General features: G+C 35.9%; 2 protein-coding genes across 2 annotated transcripts; both read left to right on the top strand.

Annotated features, from left to right (window-relative positions):
• The first annotated feature begins 1,444 nt into the window (after positions 1-1,444).
• Positions 1,445-3,987, top strand: LOC107785105 (GDSL esterase/lipase WDL1-like). Its single transcript, XM_016606330.2, has 6 exons — positions 1,445-1,608; positions 2,421-2,498; positions 2,745-2,882; positions 3,025-3,101; positions 3,206-3,346; positions 3,560-3,987. The coding sequence occupies exons 1-6, from the start codon at positions 1,498-1,500 to the stop codon at positions 3,729-3,731; spliced, it is 717 nt and encodes a 238-aa protein (XP_016461816.1). The 5' UTR covers positions 1,445-1,497; the 3' UTR covers positions 3,732-3,987.
• A 1,534-nt stretch (positions 3,988-5,521) lies between these two features.
• On the top strand, positions 5,522-8,609 carry LOC107785104 (laccase-17-like). Its single transcript, XM_016606329.2, has 6 exons — positions 5,522-5,772; positions 5,885-6,036; positions 6,415-6,659; positions 6,773-6,901; positions 7,149-8,117; positions 8,233-8,609. The coding sequence occupies exons 1-6, from the start codon at positions 5,653-5,655 to the stop codon at positions 8,361-8,363; spliced, it is 1,746 nt and encodes a 581-aa protein (XP_016461815.1). The 5' UTR covers positions 5,522-5,652; the 3' UTR covers positions 8,364-8,609.
• Positions 8,610-20,162: the final 11,553 nt, after the last annotated feature.

The raw sequence follows: 20,162 nt of genomic DNA, 5'->3' as shown, positions 1-20,162 counted from the left end.
ATTTACTATTCGTAGCTATACTAATTAGATTTCAGAAAATTACTATTCATAGTTGTATTTGATTTTATAACAAATTCATCTAAAAGTACTGAAAGAAGAGATCAATTGTTTTGAATTGAAACAAGAGAGCAACAAGCTAAGCTCTTGTAGCTCAGTTGGTTAATTAGACCACCCTCTTAGTAAGCGGAACTCTTGATCAGTTCAACTTCCAAGAGAGCATTCTACTTTTGTGCATTTCGCTTTGATTGTATTTGTTGTGCGAGCGAATATAATCAATACAACTTCTATCCTTTGTGTCTTCGGTAACAATTAAACTGAGGCTCTAACTTTAGTCGCCAAGCTAAGCCCGAAATTAAGAAGGCACATTTTTAAACTTCATTTTAACAACCCTTAGTCTCCCAGGTTCTTAGGTTGGGCACTACTATTACAATTGAGGATTGTAAATTCTATATTCCTTTGTTAATTTTCTTCATTTGTTTAATATATACATAAACTACCAACCCACTCATATCTTTATCTTGTTAGAATTTTTGAAGGACTTTCGTTTTTTGGATTTCGCGTTTTCGTTATTCACTTAATTAAGCTATGAATTGCCATAGCTTATAATATGCATGTGTAAGCAAGGGCGTAGAGTTATAGTATTAAGTACGGATTCAGACGAATCTAGTAACTTTTATTAAGCCATGTGTTTGTCTTAGGAAACCTAAATATACATAAAAATTTAATTATGATTAATAACTAGAACGAGCTATATGTTTAATAGTAAATATTTCAAAACTCGTATACTTTCAATTCTGGCGCTGCCGATGTAAGGATATACATCACACATAATTTGGCTTTGATAATGAATTTCTTTATTATACATTAATTATCACGAGTTTGAGGCGTTGACAAATGCAATTGCCGTGTTCTTTTTGTTTAAACTCAAACAACAACAGTTTTTCAACTCACGTTTTTTATATGCTGGTTGTTTAAAAAGCTACAAGTTCCTCGACACCCCGCCCCTAGGGGGGGGGGGGTTTCCAAATTGTCCGTGAAAAAGTAGACAACTTTTTCCCCCATGATCGACATCTATGGTTCCATAATATTGGGAAAAATAATCGCAATATATTCAAAGATTTCCCACGTAAAGTGCGACAAAATCAGTCGTCACAAGTCCATTGCTCTTGATGTGTGTGATAATATAGTAAGTAGAGAGTGTAAATAATCAGAAATCATAATATGGCTAGCTGTGTGGAGAAGATTAGAATTTTTAGAATATAGTTAGTACTAGGAATAAAGGTGAAGGAATAAATAAAGATGAACGAACAAAGAATAAAGGTGAACGAATATAAAACGTGCATGGCATATTATGATATTTGTATGCACGTGGAGGAAAAAATCTTGTTACATGTAGGCATCTGCCATTATAAATACTACAGTACGTGAAACTGTTTCTGGCATCAAAAGGGAAAATTTGTTAAGAGAAAAGACATAAAAAAATTTAAGGGGAAAAAAATGGTAGGACCAATTCGTCCATCGTTTGTCCTATTTGGGTCATCAATAGTTCAGATCAGCTACTACTTTCAAGGTTGGGGTGCAACCCTCAATACCCTCTACTCTCGCAAGGTATTTCTTGATGGAGATGGCAATGGGGCGGGGCGATTGCGGGTTAGGTTCTGCCTCAACCTGCAAAGGCTTCAACCCGCCACGCCTCGCATAACAAAATTTTATGTTTTTATCCCGCACCGTCCCGCACCACATAGGACAAAATTTTCTCTTTTTTTTACTTATTAATTTTAATGAGTATTTTTTTCCCAAACATTTTTTTGTTAACTTGTACTAATAGAGCTAGTTGTTTTTTTTTATTTTAGGACTTTTAAAATCAAGAATCAAAAGCATTATTAGAAAGAAAGCAAACCCAAAAAATTGAAGGAGTAAAACGTTTTGGTACTATGTCTACTGATCATTTTTTAATCTTCTTAGGATTAGTTTCTGGACAAATATGAATTCAATAACGTTAATTGGTCTTATAGTAATAATGATGATCTAAATGCATAACTAATTTGATAATGCAAACTAAATATAGCAAATTTTTTGTAATATACCAATTTAAGATGACGGAATAAACACCGGATATAATATGATAAAGCCTAAAGGAATTAATAAGGAAGATTGATCAAAATTGCATGCTTAGCAGAAGAATTTTATAATCAGATTCTAGGAAAGATAAAATTATCCTAACACCCGCAACCGCGCTCATTTTTGTAAAAAAAATTCAACCCACCCCGCGTCCATCCACCCCCGCCCGCACTCGCATAAGTTGAAACCTACACCGTACCCGCATCGCCCCATTGTCATCCCTTTAATTTTCTTCTACTATTGCCTTTTGAGTACCATTTCAACTTTAAACTAATTTTTTTATTCTATAATTGGAACAGGCCGATATAACATTGCGTGGATATGCTGGTTGGAACTCAAAGATGGCTCTTAATATTTACGAGAAAGTGTTCCCAAAGGTACCTAAATATGCTTCATGGAATATTGCATGTATCCTTCCTTTTCAATGATTTATGTTGGACCTTTTTCTTGCAAAAATATAAACCAACAATGTTACGTTGTGAATTTTACCCAAATATAAACCCAAGAGTTTACACCAGTCGATGTTCCACAATTTATTTATGAAGTTTATTTTTTTCTATCAAAAGAAAATAAAGTTCATTGATCTGGAAATTTAATTTATTATTTGCTTAATTCCGATGTAGGATGCGGAAATTCAGCCTGATCTTGTCATACTTTATTTTGGTGGGAATGATTCTTGCCATCCTGATTTTCCTAACAGCAGTCATGTCCCTCTTGAAGAATATATTGAAAACATGAGGAAGATTATACTTCATATCAAGGTAAACTTTGAAGAATGACATTCATAAATATTGAGCGCGGATTTACCTGTTATCATTATTTGAAACCTTTTTTTAGCTATTACTCCTACACTTTATTTGATATTCTAACATAGACTTGTCACATATATCACATATGTCACAGAGCCTCTCAGAAAAGACTCGTCTAATTATGCTAAGCGCTCCTCCGGTGAACGAGGAACAACTTATCCAACATTATGGGTAATTAACCTTGATATTGAAAGATAACCTCTTGTTTAATTCTCATGTAAATCTGTTAACAATGGTTTGAAACTATTCATTTCTCTTTATTTTTTGGAATTCAGCGATAATCGAGGTAGAGATAATGAGACTTGTCACATATACTCAGAAGCTGGTGTTAAATTAGGTCAAGAATTAGGCGTGAAGGTTATAGACTTTTGGTCAGCGCTTCAGGAACGTCCTGATTGGTTGACTACGGTCTTCTGGTAAGTTGAATTCTGCTACATATTTGTAAGACCATAAGTTCTTAAAGTCTTTCTCCTTTTAAACTGTATGCTCAAGCGAATTACGCTACATAAGTTGAAACAATATTATCATAATTCTTTTTGAACCAAGGAAAGAGGGAAAGTTTATAAGAATTCATGAATAAATGGTGGGCTTCTAATAATTTTATTTTATATATTTATTTATTTTTGTAGGGATGGGATGCATTTAGCAAAGGAAGGAAGTGACATTTTGGTCAAGAAAATCTTGAAGATACTCAAAGAGGCAGATTGGGAGCCAAGCCTAAATTGGGAAAAGATGCCAGATGAATTTTCTGATATTGGTCCTGACGTCATGAACTTTGACTTGCTGAAGGAGCATAAATAAAACTGTGCTGATTACTTGTTCCCAAAAGCTTATTTTGGGTGCATATTAAAATATGCAAGAATAAGTCTAAGTACTAGTCATTTCCCAGTTTCCTGTTTGATGTTTTAAACTCTTTTGCAAAAGAGTAATAAATGTTCCTAGGAATTAAGTCTTTGCCTTTTCAGGGTTTGTTTTCTTGTAGAATACTTTTGTGCTTGCTTTTGGAATACAAGTTTTGCACTTCTATAAATATATTGAAAATCCCCTTTCACATGTATCCACAATGTACTCGTTAAAAGAGTCTTGTTTTCTTTTATATTAGTAAGAAGGTCAATTGACCTAAATCATAATATCGTATAATGTTTTTTTTAGTATAAATTTTTTTATCGTCTTATTTCTTCTTCTCAAGATTTACGTTATTAGCTTTTGCATAACGCCTAATTATTTCAATCCCAACAATATGTGGTCTTCCTTCCTACATAACATCCAATTAAGTTCTCCCTTGCTGCCATAGTTATAAAGTAAATTTACACTTATTGTCAATATCTTGCCTATAGAATGTTGGTGTAGTTTGACCAGTGACTAGTCAGACTTTGGATTGGCATGAAGCAAAAGCTGGTCTGTCATTGCTTGCAATAAAATTGCTTAACACGCCAAATTGGTCCTACAGCACCCAATCTTCTTCTCTATTTAACTACTAAGGATTTTGAGATATATATCAAAAGAATGAAAACCCCTTTCTCACCTACTTCAGCTTCTTCACTTCATTTATATTATCCCTAACGTGTCTTACTATACACCAATCTCTTTGTTTCTCTTTTTTCTTTTTTCCTTTTTTTTAATTTAAATCAAATTTTAGTCATTCCACTTTAATAATTAATACTAACTCCTTTTCTTTTGGAAAACAGACAATGTACTGTCAACTTCTTGCCCCTTCATGATTTACAAATATTAGATAACGTTTTGCTTAAAAGTTTACTCTCGGAGTGAAAATACGCACATTTCTATAACATTATTTAATTGCCATGGAATAGACAAGATTAAATTTTATTAAATATACGTTTAGTTAACTTAACCACGTGCCTAGTTTAGCAATGAACTAGTCTATATGTTGGGTAAGTCAAAAAGGATTGCAACCCATGATTTAACTTGATAAAAAAGCATATGTAAATAGTTGGGCTCGGCTTTATTAAAGAAGAAGGGCATATCGAAAACGGATTCAAAATTTAAAGTTTATATTCTTACAATAACACGTTAATATATAATAATATAATAGGGTTTTAATTTCAATCAAAGACTCATAAATTTTTAGTGCATTTCTCAATAACATTTACATGGATCGGCAAAAAATATTGGATTTACGTGATCTCATAGCTAACTCTATAGCTCTACCCTGATTTTACTATTACTTTTCTCTAATTATTCTTTGCAAGAGATTAGAGAAGGGTGAAAAACAATGCAATTTTAACCTTTTTATCACTAAAACCGTAGATGTCTACTTTCACAAAGAGAAAACTAAAACAGTACAAAAGAAAGAACAAACCCATGCACACATGCAGTAGCCAGTAGCTATCGCATATATGAAGGATTTGTCAATATCATGCAAGCTTAACATCACGACGAAGGAAAGTTTTTGAACCTCAGCAAAATATATATATAATTAAAATAGAGCTAGATTGTCTTTGACATCACTCTAAAGTTGTTTTACAACTACAGTTGGTCAATTTTAGAAAAAATATTTGTGCAAATTCTGAACTCTTCTTCCTGATTTCTCTTCTTTAAACTATACTATTTTCATAACCTAATCGACCAAGCACCTCATCAATATTTCTCTATATATACATCAATTTTAGAGCTATGTTTCATCCAAGTTTACTACAATATCTAAAGCCGATCTTCACCATTCAATTTATTTCAAGGAAGAGATCAGACATAAAAAATTATGGGTTTTTCTAGTACTTTTCCATCATTAGTTCCTATGGCAATATTCATTATTGCTTTTCTGGCACTATGTCTCATGCCTCAGCCTGCACAAGCCATCACCAGACACTATGAGTTCAATGTATGATATCAAAAGTTCATTCTACTTATCTTACAGCAAATAATGTGCATACTTAATTTTTTGTTACTCTTGCTAACATTTTTTTCTTTAATTTTTTGAATCTTTAATGTAGATTACAATGCAAAATGTCACTAGATTGTGCCACACTAAAAGCATAGTGACGGTCAATGGAAAATTCCCAGGGCCTCGTATTGTGACAAGGGAGGGTGATCGTCTCCTTATAAAAGTCAATAACCATGTTCCTAACAACATTTCTATTCATTGGTATAATCCTTGGGCCTTAATTAGATTCTACTACATTCGCCTCCTTACTACATGGATTAAATTTAATTTACACTATAGGACTGTAGCAACAGGTTACCTGTCTTATTTTTCAAGTCACGGATCTCACTTGTTAAGGACAATTACCTATAATTATCTTTTATGTGACCTAATCTTTTAGTAGTATAAAAGCTCTTTTACACTATATATAATATATAGAACCGATAGAAGTGTAGCATTTTCTACAGTATCTGCAATTTCATTTAAAACAAAAAAAAAAAAACCTCAAACAGCTATGATATCTTTCTCTTTCAATTCTTAGTATATTTTTTTGGATATTCTAGGATTAATTTCTTTAATTTTCTTTGCCCCTCTGAACAGGCATGGAGTGAGACAGCTTCGTAGTGGATGGGCAGATGGTCCTGCATATATAACACAATGCCCCATTCAAACAGGCCAAAGTTATGTATACAATTACACAATTATTGGTCAAAGAGGGACTTTGTGGTGGCATGCCCATATTTCATGGCTAAGATCTACTCTTTATGGCCCTCTAATTATCCTTCCTAAGAAAAATGAATCCTACCCTTTTCTCAAACCATTCAAGGAAGTTCCAATCATTTTAGGTACTCAATTAAACATGCTCATAGAACATATCAAATTAATTTTTATGATCCAAATTTCTCCATCTATAATTATTCCCAATATTAGTTACGAAAATTAATTTCTCTGTGCTCAGGAGAATGGTTCAATGCTGATCCTGAAGCCATCATTAGCCAAGCTCTACAAACTGGTGGAGGTCCAAATGTCTCTGATGCTTACACCATCAATGGCCTTCCAGGGCTCTTGTACAATTGCTCCACAAAAGGTACTTTAATGTCTTATTTTTTTCGTTCATATATCAACAATTATATTATTGCAGTTTTTGCGGGTTGTAACAGGTCATTCACCATATTTTGTAGGTTATCGATCAATCCATGCTTGTTATAGAAAGTTATTTGTAATTGACTTTTTAGTAACATGATATGTATCAATGTATAGTAGTCGAACTTTTTAGTACTATTATTTTTCCATTATTCTGACTTATGCTCTATGAATGGTTTAATTTGTGGCAGATACATTCAAGCTAAAGGTTAAGCCAGGAAAAACATATCTTCTTCGTATGATCAATGCTGCACTAAACGATGAGCTTTTCTTCAGCATTGCAAATCATACACTCACAGTAGTCGACGCTGATGCAGTATACGTTAAACCTTTTGATACGAATACAATACTTATAACACCAGGACAGACAACAAATGTCCTTTTGAAAACCAAATCTGAATACCCTAGCGCCACTTTTCTCATGACTGCTAGACCTTATGTTACTGGCCAAGGCACTTTTGACAACTCCACTGTTGCTGGAATTCTTGAATATGAAACCCCAATTTCTCATTCAACCAAATCAATCAAGAAACTTCCTTTGTTTAAGCCTACTTTACCACCTTTAAATGACACTTCATTTGCCACCAATTTTAGTAAGAAACTCCACAGTTTAGCAAATTCTCAATTTCCTGCTAAAGTCCCACAAAATGTTGACAAACATTTCTTTTTCACAGTAGGCCTTGGTACAACTCCTTGTGACAAAAATCAAATTTGTCAAGGTCCTACTAATACAACCAAATTTGCAGCATCGATTAATAACGTATCGTTTATACAACCTACAACTGCACTGCTTCAATCTCATTTCATTGGACAATCAAACGGTGTTTATAGCCCTTATTTTCCTATTAATCCTTTGCATTGGTTCAACTATACCGGGACTCCTCCAAATAACACAAGGGTTAATAATGGTACTAAAGTTTTGGTACTTCCTTTTAATACAAGTGTTGAGTTAATCATGCAAGATACAAGTATTCTTGGTGCTGAAAGCCATCCACTTCATCTTCATGGCTTTAATTTCTATGTTGTTGGCCAAGGTTTTGGTAACTTTGACCCTAATAAGGATCCTGCTAACTTCAATCTCATTGACCCTGTTGAGAGGAACACTGTAGGTGTGCCATCTGGTGGATGGGTCGCTATTCGATTTTTAGCAGATAATCCAGGTTGGTAGATTAAATCACAAGTGATATTTTATACTAAATTTTCATTTGATAAAATTTTGATAAAGTTATAATATGTCTTAGTTAAGACTCAAGATATTTATATATTTGAATGTAGGTGTTTGGTTCATGCATTGTCACCTGGAAGTTCATACAAGTTGGGGATTGAAGATGGCATGGCTTGTTTTAGATGGAAAGCTTCCCAATCAGAAACTCCTTCCTCCTCCATCTGATCTCCCACAGTGTTGATTTCTTGGTTTTAAATTGCAGAATTAACTGTCACGTCTCAAACTTTTGCACTTTTATTTCTTGTCTTAACGTTATTTCTCTTTACGTGTTTTGGGTGTGTTCGCTTTGACATTTATTTTTTGTAACTGACTGGCCTTTGCATGCCATGGCCTAAGGAGTAGGATGAAAGATTGACTTTGTTTTGTAATTCTTTTAACGGCAATTGTGTTTTATATGCAAGTGAGAATAAATGATTTCTTCTCCCAACTCTGTATTGATCCTAGATTATTGTCTGGCCTATGAGGTATGGATGTTTGGCTTTGAACATCTAGCAATTGTTTTACGTGACTAGAATTTAAAACTTTCAACGAATTAATTCAAAAACAAAATTATTGAACATTGAAAAAATTCCTCTCTCTCTAAAAATTTCTATCCCTTCTCTCTAGATGTCAAACAACACTGCAGACCTCACCCGTCCACCAGACACACCCGACCAAACAAAGAAGACATCGACAACTCAGCTACCTAACCCCCCCTAAAGCTACAAACGAACGGCAAGCCTAACAGCTAAGAATCTTACTGCCATCACCGGAACCACCATCGGAAACACCACTACAGACCCAACACCAAACGAAAAAAACCAACATAAGTTATCTGATTCCAACCAAACACCCAATGCCTCTGATAACAACACCCAAAAACACACCCAGCTTCTTAATCGCACTTTTTATCAAAAATTTCGACTAATTTCGATCAACCCCAACCCAGAAACCTACACACAAACGACCTAAATAGAAGTGACCAACAGTGCATGCAACCATAAAATGGCAAACAAATACCCGACCCTATCTCCCTTAAACAACAAAATGAGTTGGCTCAAGGGAGTAATTACATCAAAAGCAAGCATTTGGTGTCTAAACCAACCTTTGCCGCCACTGTCCAAGCCAATCTCCAATCGCCTGACAATGGCACCATGGTTGAGATTCAACATGGCACGCACCTTGGTAAACCGGCGGTTTTCTTCAAGGCGGAGGATTATTTCGTTAACTTAGCAAAAGAGTGCAGGTTCACTATCATTGGTAAGTTCTACCGAGGTAAACTATCCATTCGGGAAATTAGGAAGACTTTTATTAGGCAATTCCAACTCTCTGCTTCTGTTAAGATAGCATACTTCGACCCTAAGCATGTTTACCTTGACTTCGCTAATGAAGCTGATTACAATCACGTCTTTGCTAAGGATTATATTGACATTGGCGATGCCCCTATGAAAATTCTCAAGTGGACTCCGGATTTTAAACTTGAGGAGGAAACATCCATTGTCCCCTGTGTGGATCCTAATTCACAAACTTCCCTGGTACCTGTTTAAATGAAATATTGTTTCTAGACTTGTTCAGGATGTAGGTGTGGTTGTGGCTCCGGACCTAGCAACCTACTCTAAGTCTAGAGGTAATGTTGTGAAGGTTAAAGTTGAAATTGACCTCCTAAAGCCTAGACTTGATCAAATATGGCTAGGTTATAAAAGACTTTATGAATCTGATGATGGAAAGTGGCTTGATATTGAATATGAAAAGGTTCCAAGCTATTGTGTGTGTTGCAAAATGCAAGGTCACTGTGAGAGCTAATACATAAATAAGATCAGAGATGATAGGATTAAAGCACAGAAGGAAGCTCAACTCAATAGGGAGAAGGAGCAAAAAGAGATAAGCCAAAGGATGATGAATTTCAAACAGTTTCTAAGAAGAAGGTTTGCTAAAGTGAGATTTTATAACAACATCCAAATGGAAATGCCCAACAATCCCAATGGGTACAACCATGAAGATCTGAGATTGACTAAAATTCAACTAAAGAACCATCAAGAAGCAAACCAAGATCAGATAGGTAAGGTAAGAACTGACATTGTTATCAACGAACCAGTCGAGATGCAGAAGACTCCCATGATGGAAGAAGTTTTAGGCAAAGGTAAAAACAAAATGGATGAATAATCCAATCACATCAACAACCAGAAGATTGGACAAAACATCAATAGAAGGAGAGGTTCAGAGTTGAAAAAAAAGAACCAAAACATTAATAGCAATGAAATCCAACTCCACAACATAATCATGGAGAAAGGCGAACCTAGCAGCAAAAGAGCAGATACAATACGCAAACCCTCAGAGCAGAAGTCTATCAATAAGGAAGACAATATTACTCCCCTCGATAATGATCAAAACAGTAAACACTCATTCCAGAGGAATACTACCAGTGATAAGGACACCACCAAACACACTGAGGAGGATGCCAATAGCAGAAATGGCATAGAATCCAACAACAACAAAAATAATCACATAATTGATCCAGGAGATGTTCATAACGTGTATCTTAAACTTATCAGCGGTACTATCTTGGAAGAGGATAAAGAGAGTGAAGACATGTACATTTCCAACAATATTCACATGGCAAAATCATCTTTTGAGGATGATGGGGAAGAGGATAGCGCAGAGTTGGTGACTATGAGGATGAAATAAGCACCGAAGAATCTGATGAGTTCGAAAGTGTTGATAGTGAAAGCTTTCAGAATGAGGCCCAACCTATTAACCATACTAATGATTATCATGCTACTCAACAAATTGAAACTTTAAACTCCAATGCTTTAGTGGAGGTAAATATAAGTTCTGAAATTGATAAAATTATTGAAAGGAATCACCTATCTCCTAGAGGTAGAGGAAGAGGCAGGAATAATGCTAAAAAGGGTAGAAACAACCCAAGAGCAAGAGGTGGAAGACTCACTTATCAACAAGTTGTGGTTACACCACAGGAGCAAAACCTCTCCAACTGATTTATGATGGTTAAGTCTTTATATTGGAATATTAGAAGCATCAGCTCTAGTGGTGCTTTTGATAGACTTAAGCAATTATCCGACTCCAAAATCTTTCTTTTTATTGCTATTAGTGAACCTTTTCACAAAGCCGATCATCTTGATAAGTTCAGGGCTATGTTGGGCTATGGTAATGCTTATGCCAATATCAATAGTCAAATTTGGATCTTCTAGAATAATGATTTGAACTGTAATATGGTAGAGGAATCTAATTGACATGTTACTTGTATCATTGACTGGATGGGAACAAACATCCTTGTTAATTCAATTTATGCAAAGTGTGGTGCAAGGGATATCTCTCAAAATTATAAGCTGCATTGGTATATTGTATGTGACTTTAATTGTATTATTGATCCAAGTGAAAAACAGGGTGGTAACCTTCACAGAATGTCTAAAAGCATGCCTATGATACAGTTTATCTGGATTGTGATCTTATTGACCCGGGCTTCTCAGGTTCACAATTCACCTGGTGCAATTGTCACGACCCAAATCGATGGGCCGCGACAGGCAACCGGTACCTTACTCAACCGAGTACCAACATAATGTATATTTTCTTATCATACGCTTATAGGTTAATGAGATGAAAAGGCTGCCGTGAGATAAGTAGAATAAAACATAAGGAAATACTCAGCTTGATATACCGACTTATACATATGATGTACGGGCCTATAAGGCCGGCATGATCCTTTATATACTCAAAACATAGGCCGAGAAGGCCATACAAGTATCCATATACATGTCATCTGTCTAACACCCTCTAAGAGTACATACTTATCATAAAGGTTGGGACAGGGCCCCACCATACCAAACAATACACGTCTAAATCGTACTGACCCAACAAGCAACTCCAGAGTAAATAGAGCGCACCAACATCTTCTGCTGAGTTGATCGCCTACATGGAGGACTTTCGACCTCTCTATAGGGACCTGCGGGCATGAAACACAGTGTCCCCAAACAAAAGGAACGTCAGTACAAATAATGTACCAAGTATGTAAGGAATGAAAATAGTAAATAATAGACATGAGAGGAACATGGAGTAAAAAACTCGACATGTAAGTCTGAATAACTTTGTGAATCATTAATATGTTTAATGCCATGCATACGCGTATAAATATCATGTCGTGCATAGGTATATTTGTTCATAACATCATCAAGCCTTTGAGGGCATCCCATCATATCATCTCGACCACTGTGGGTAAAATCATCAACGTATATCTGTTGATCAGGTGGTGGTGCGTATATAACACCGTAACCTTTTCCCATATCACATATACATATATATATATATATATATATATATATGCGTATATAACGTCATCTGGTCATGGGTCAATGTACATGTATAAATGAATATAATGCTTGATAAGTACGTCAATAAAATCTATCGGAATGTCATAAGACCATTACGCCTTTGAATAATATCATGAAGTAAACTTTATCAACTTACGTATTTTTTGAGACCCATGAACAGATGATATAACAATAAGACATATGGGAATTCAAGATCATAGCATCTCTAATAGTTCTATGAATAGATGAATAGAGTCATTTATGGAAGTTGTGCATTTGCTCGTTTAGTTTGTATCGTATGGATCATGCTAAAAGGAAAGAAGGGATAGCCTGAACATACCTATACCGATTCTCTTGACAATTCCTCTAGCACATGTCTTTTGCGACAAAACACGTAACGGCAAGATCGGAGTAGGGAAAAATTCATATGATATTCTTGAGAAAGATTGCACCGTACTCCCTTAGAATCGCAATTCCCACGTTGCTAAGAATTGTAAGGAATCATATAAATCCTTGAATTCCATCCATTACTTTGTAGTCTTCTATGAACTTGATGAAGTAACTCATGTTACTATTGAAAAATAGGATCTTGCTTAAAGCTTTGTAAAGGATTCCTATGAAATCCTGTTAGAGAATCCAAAACATTACTTAGCAAGACAATGTTACTCACTTAATAATGTAGAAAAATCTCTTAAGATTATGTGTTGTAGGCCCCACTTTATATGATGACTTGGCCAACAAATTCTTCTTGATATGCCATCTAATCTTAATGAATCATGAGTCACCAATTGGGATTTAATTTGCTGCCATATTAGGAGGTTAATACTTGTCATACCTCCTTTTCACTTACACCCGCAAGGGCGTATATAGGGAGTTTTTCCACTTAAAGGACAATCGGAATGGGATTTATTATTATTTATTCAGAGTCGCCACTTGAGAGATTAATGGTGTCCCAAGTCACCGGTTGAATCCCGAACCGAGGAAAATATGACTCTGTTAACAGTCCGCGAACCAGAAATCTGAGTAAGGAATTATGTTAACCCGAGAGAAGGTGTTAGGCATTCCCGAGTTCCGTGGTTCTAGCACGGTCGCTCAACTGTTATATTTGGCTTAATTATCTGATTTTTAGTACATGTTCAAACCTATGTGCCTTTTTAACCTTAACCGCTTTTATTCATTTTTAGGAAGATTGCAATGTTATTAAAACACGTCTTGAACCACGTCACATAAATGCACCCGTGGTCTTTGACATATTTTAACATTGTTGAGATTTGGATTTGGGTCACATAAATGCGCACCCGAGTTTAAGAAGGTAATATTATTAAATGTCGGGCCTAAAGCAACTAGCGTATTATTAACTTTGGGGGAGGTCATGAGATTCGCTAAATGGTACGTCCCGAGGTCTAAAATATTTTTACTATAATTAAGGAGGCCATGCAATGTATGATATTGGTTTGGCGCGGTGCACCTCATTTATTTTAAAGCCAACCTAAAAGAACTATGATTTTTCTATTAAGTATTATCTCTAAAAGGGCCCTAATTAATTAGCATTGTTAATAAACCATCATTGAAAGTATTACATCACAATGTTAAATCAAAAAAGCTTTAATAAACAATCTAGTATCTTCAGCAGATTGGGCTTCAAAATCAGCCCAAAAGAAGGAGAATTGTTTAACCTTACAAGAGGGGAGGGGCTTTCTGACGCTGGGCCTTAAGCGGATTCAGGCCCAGATCTTGTTCAAACAGAGGCCGTCACGTTTAGGCTCCTAAATGAGCCTAGATCCCGTACTGATTTTATTTGAATCTCAGCCTACTGATTTTAACTCACAACGGGCTCAATTATTGGTGAACACATAATCATTTCTGAATTCATGCTAATTTCCAAATGCTAACTTTGAATCATCACATGCATATTCACTGATTCATACATGGTTAACCAAACATACTGAATCTGTCACACAGTTAAAATGAGTAAAACAAATTCATTCTGGTAGGCACTTCAATTCAAATCTGTTATGGCTAAGCAACACACATTGATTGTTTGATGAAACAAAAGCAAATTTGTTGAAACTGAACTCAAGGTTATTTGAATCTGCATAACTGGTGACTTTTATCTTCAATTTAAATGACCTACACGTTAGGTAACTTTTGGATCTCGATTTGGGATTCACCAGTGATACCTGAATACGTAAAACAATGGCTTAAAATCTTCGTCGAACTGTGAATTCATTAATTGAATTGCAGCTCTTCAGCAACACTCATATCTCACAAATACTCTGATGTAGAGTGTGAGATGAGTAATTCCAGTCAATATAAGTTCTAAAAATACTGATTGTTTATAGGAAATCAGAATACACTAGGATTAAACTAATGAAGCAACATACAGACAATTCTAGTTTGAACAGTCCAATTATACAAACGCTACAAAGTTTCAAGTAAACGTAACTATTTTACACCTTTAAACCAAAACAGAACAAGAAAAATTCAGAGTTCAACTCAAACAGCACTTTATTATTTAATCTCCAAATCAGACCTACATTGATCCTTTACAGTTCATACGAGATCAAGGGGAGTATCTGGATTGGAGCAAACAGAAGAATAAAGAGGGAGTCAGCAGCAGTACAGCAGTAATACGAGCAGCAATACAAACAGCAATCCACAAATAGCCCAGTAACATATGCAGCAAACCCAGGCGAATTTGAAACCAGTTAAAACCAGAACACTCAAACATAAACAGCTCAAACGACCTCAGAAATGAAATCGGAAAAACACACTACTGCAACACTACACCCAAACTCATCTCAAGCTGTCTCAAAACCTGTTTTTGTATTCAAACTTTGAACTCTTTTTCTCTCTCTTTTCAGATTCCCCTTTTTTCAATCTTTTACTCTCCCTCCTTAGATTGCCCTTTTCCTCTAAGGTCTGCCCAAAAGAAAAACCAAGACCCAGACTAAAAAAAAGATCCCTAACTCTGTCCAAAATCCCCCCACTTATACCCAAACACTGACTTTGCCAGCTCTCAAGATCACTCCGGTAGAACTCTTCAACTAATTCTGCCCATGATCTTCTTTTTAATTCCACTACAGTATGTTTTTCCCCATTATCCCTTGTCTTTTCCTTATTTAATGTTCAAACAGGCATGGACAACATATTTTAATCAATCCCTTTTAAGCCTTACCCTACCATTATATTTTGTTCCCCATTAGCACTTAAACAAATGCATTAATTTAATGTTAATTGAGTGCTTTACTGACAGCCCATTTAGCAAGACCATTTTGCCAAACTTTTAAACCCCAAAACTACCTCTGAAATTACTGTGATTTACTGTCCTAGTCCAATCCCCTGTACCTCATCAACTATAACCAATCTCCTATCAATTGACTAATTAGATACATGAAACTAACTCCCAATCAACAACATTAGGACAATTTAACAAGGTCAGATTCATATCAGAACAAACTTAACAGAACAAACAAGTAGATTCGAATCACTAAACTCAATCATCAATTGAACTCAAATCAAATCCAACAATATTTCAACCAAGATGGGGATTCAATGATTCAGGACAATATTCAGACTGGACTATTAAGGTCAAAAATTGATTCACACAGATGCATGAGAATAAGCTATCTATATTGGGAACAAATATAACTCTAAATTAACCTCGAACAAAATGTTGGAACAACAAGTATACTAGCTATGAGCCCTGAGGCTGAGAATACAAAGGTCAGAAGATAAAACAACATCCAATAACTTGAAGAGAACAAATTAACTATAGACATGAACGGACCAATCGACGAGACCATTTAATTGATTCAACATATGCCAATCGACCAAAATAAGAAAAACATGACCAGAAAAAGGTTCCAAAGAGGAGGAGAATTAATTGACAGAAGTGATGAACTAAAATGGAACTTAATCAGATAAAACAAAATATCAACAACAAGAAAAATAAGAGAAAAGAGAAGGAATACCTCAGAAACTACATATCACGACCCAAATTGGAGGGCCATGACTAGCACCCGACCATACTTGCCGAGCACCAACGTACATTTCATCTAACCTTCATTATTATCTTTTAGGGCTGACGAGATCAATATAAATGGTAGACCTGGATCATGGACAACCACAATAAAATATGATGGCATGAACATACATAGCAGGGGATGACTAGACAATCAAGAAACTACATATAAGGTATGAGCTACCACGCTACCATGAAAGACTATACAACATAAACCAGCCGACAAGGCATACCAAACTATACATGAGTCGACACTTGTTTATGAGACTCTAAAGGAACATAAGTGCTGCAACATAGCCGGAACAGGGCTCCGACATACCCATAATGTCTATAACAAAAATGCATACCAAGACCAAGGCAAGTCCGGAGAAGGGATCTCGCCAATCACCGCTGAACTGGACAGCCTACTGTGGTGGGGAAGCTGCACCTGCCTGTCTATCAGGACCTGTAGCACGATATGCAGCGTCCACAAATAAAAGGACGTCAGTATGAATAAAGTACTGAGTATGTAAGGCAGGGAACCATAAATACGATCAGTAATGTAAGCAAGGATAGAGAATATACAACCTGTAACATCTTAGTACCTCTAAGGGCTACTGACATGAAATGCATGATACATATGTATAAATACATAAACCTTTAAAACATTCACCTCTGTGGGCATCATCATCATCATATCATACCCGGCCATAATAGGCTCGGTAAAAAATGTACCCGGCCATCATAAGGCTCGGTAGAATCGTACCCGACCACGTGGAGCTCGGTAAAACCCAACTGATCAGTGGTTGCACAATAGGTGTCGTACCCGGCCAACTATAGCGTGGCTCGGTAGAGTAAAATAGATACATATATATAATGCATGCTCGACTCATGGAATCACATTCTAAACCTTTCGGAGTGATGTAAGGTCGGTATCCTCTGTACACGTTATTAGGACTAACTCTTCACTATGAACCTTATAAGAATCAGGAAGTACCAACAACATTGATAACATAAGAATAAGAGAAGCAACATTAACATCAATCGTTCCATAAGAAGGAAAACAATGTAAGTACTGCTAGCTTCTAAGAGTAGAGTATCTTGGAAGCTCGTTCATTACATTATGTACAATCGGAGTCGTGCAAAAGAAGGAAAGGGATAGCCTCACATACCTTGTATATACTGCCCCAATCTCAAACTATGCAATTGTCAAAACTCCTTAGTCTACAATAAGAGAAGTGATACTATCGTTATCATTTAAGCATCATAACTATTATGTATCGACCACAACCTATTTTACGATGAAACGGACAGCACATCCCCTATATATATGACTTCACACCATTCCAAACAATCACCAAAAAGCCCAAACAACATCAATAATAAACATATTGATCCTCCCAAAACAGTCCACGCACAACCTTATTACATCATACATACAATGACCACCGTAGTCGTGTCAAACAACCCAGAAATGTTACGAATAACTATCATCCCACAACCCTACATATATATATGGTGTTTCTCCACACCCTTCCTCCTCCAAAACTCCACAAAACAGTAGTAAAATATGCAGCCCAACAGCAACACAAAACAGTCCACAAAACAATAACATTACTACCAAGCCTTTCGATATATATTTCACAAGTTCTAGCTTCAATGGCTTAGCCGCAACTTGGATAATCTTAAATACATATAGAGTAAGAGGTTACTTACCTTTATACAGAAAGAAAAACTCCAATTTTACCTTAAATTTCCATGAAATATCCCTCCAATTCTTCCATAACAACAACAAAAGCAAAACTAGCGATCAATTAGTGTTTTTCGGCACTAGAATCACTTTAGAAGGCTTGAAATCACCTAGGATTGATATTAATAACATGAGGGAGTATTTACAGAACATAAACCCTTTAAAACAACCTCCCACACGAGCTGGAACGACACAAAAATGAGCAACAACAAGAAGAACAAGAGACTTACTAGCGCCACGGAATTCCCGACACTTGATTTGTGTTGTTTGCCCTTTTTTTGGGTTTTGAATCTTGAGAGAACCTTGAGAGGATGTTCCTAGGGTTCTAAGGTCTGAAAATAGTGATACTAAATGACTTAAAATGGGTTGGATGCATCCTATTTAGGTCCAAATATCTTAAACCGCCTTAGTGGTCCCCATAGAGAGGTGCTTGGCGCAGTCTCGCAAAAATACGAATATCTCTCTAATCCGAGATCGTATCGATGAAAGGTTTAATGCGTTGGAAACTAGACTCATATATCTTTAATTTTGTTGGTAGATCATCCCGTAATTCTTTAAAAATTAGGAGAAAATATTAGAAACATTTGACCTAATGTTTAAGTAAAATTATGAACCTAAGTTTGACAACTTTTGTCGACTTTTGTTTCATAACTCGTTTGACTTCAAGACTTATGCTACGGATATTATATGATTAAAATACCTTAATACATGACCTCTTGAGTGTATTAAGCACCACTAGATTTACCTGAAAATATGAGTTACAACATCCTTGATTCATTTAACTTCTAATACTTGTTAATCACCCTTATACACTCTTGTATCACTTAAGACCAATAGGATTGACTTCTTATCATCTCAAAGATAATTACTTCTTGGATTTATGTTAACTAATATATGGCATGAACTAACACATGTGGATATGGGTTGTAACACCCCCCCCCCCTCCTAGGAACATTCGTCCTCGAATGTAATGGTTCATGGGGAGTTTAAATCATCGTGGATTCCAATGGAAATTTCCGATCAATTTTCCCCTATAAAATGGTCACTAGAAAAACTTGCAAGCCATTAAGCCCAACATATGGATTCACAAGGCTACACAAAGCATTATCCATATTTACATTATCTACATATCACCATTTTGTATTAAGGAGGAGTATTCTCAAATATTGCTTACCTCATAGAGCCGTTTCACCTTCCAATGTATCCTGTCTTCCACCAGCATCCTTGTTATCTTCATTCTGGAATAGGTAAAGGTATTTAGACTTCATCTCCTCTTCTGCTTCCCATGTAATTTCTTCCATATTTTTGTTCCTCCACAATACTTTGACGGAAGCTACATATTTTGTTCTCAGCTTGCGGACTTGTCGATCTAATATCGCCACTGGCATTTCTTCATATGATAGGCCCTCTATAACTTGTACATCTTTGATAGGGACGACTCGAGAAGGGTCTCCAATACATTTCCTCAACATAGATACATGGAATACCGGGTGGACAAATTCCAATTCGGATGGCAATTCTAACTCATAAGCAACATGTCCAATCCGTCGAAGAATTTTATATGGCCCGATATACCTTGGACTCAGCTTACCTTTCTTCCCAAAATGCATAATACCCTACATTGGTGAGATCCTCAGGAAAACCCAATCACCAACCTCAAACTCTAGATCACGACGTCAGACATCAGAATAAGATTTTTGCCTGCTTTGTGCTGTCCTCAATCGCTCATGTATCACTTTCACCTTCTCAATGGCTTGGTGAATCAAATCTGGCCCATATAATTCTGTTTTACCGACTTCGAACCATCCAACTGGTGATCTACATTTCCTCCCATATAGTACCTCGTATGGGGCCATTTTAATACTGGAATGGTAGCTATTATTGTAGGCAAATTCTATGAGTGGAAGATGGTCATCCCAATTC

This window comes from Nicotiana tabacum, chromosome 5, assembly GCF_000715075.1.
Source record: "Nicotiana tabacum cultivar K326 chromosome 5, ASM71507v2, whole genome shotgun sequence".
Taxonomy (NCBI): Eukaryota; Viridiplantae; Streptophyta; class Magnoliopsida; order Solanales; family Solanaceae; genus Nicotiana; species Nicotiana tabacum.
Note: the sequence above shows the minus strand (reverse complement) of the source record. Positions and strands in the feature narration are given on the sequence as shown.

Coding starts and splice junctions, on each gene's coding strand:
- LOC107785105 (XM_016606330.2), top strand. CDS start 1,498: ATGGTAGGACCAATTCGTCCATCGTTTGTCCTATTTGGGTCATCAATA. Junction 1,609..2,420: donor ATACCCTCTACTCTCGCAAG/GTATTTCTTGAT, acceptor TAATTGGAACAG/GCCGATATAACATTGCGTGG. Junction 2,499..2,744: donor ACGAGAAAGTGTTCCCAAAG/GTACCTAAATAT, acceptor ATTCCGATGTAG/GATGCGGAAATTCAGCCTGA.
- LOC107785104 (XM_016606329.2), top strand. CDS start 5,653: ATGGGTTTTTCTAGTACTTTTCCATCATTAGTTCCTATGGCAATATTC. Junction 6,037..6,414: donor AACAACATTTCTATTCATTG/GTATAATCCTTG, acceptor CCCTCTGAACAG/GCATGGAGTGAGACAGCTTC. Junction 6,660..6,772: donor GGAAGTTCCAATCATTTTAG/GTACTCAATTAA, acceptor CTCTGTGCTCAG/GAGAATGGTTCAATGCTGAT.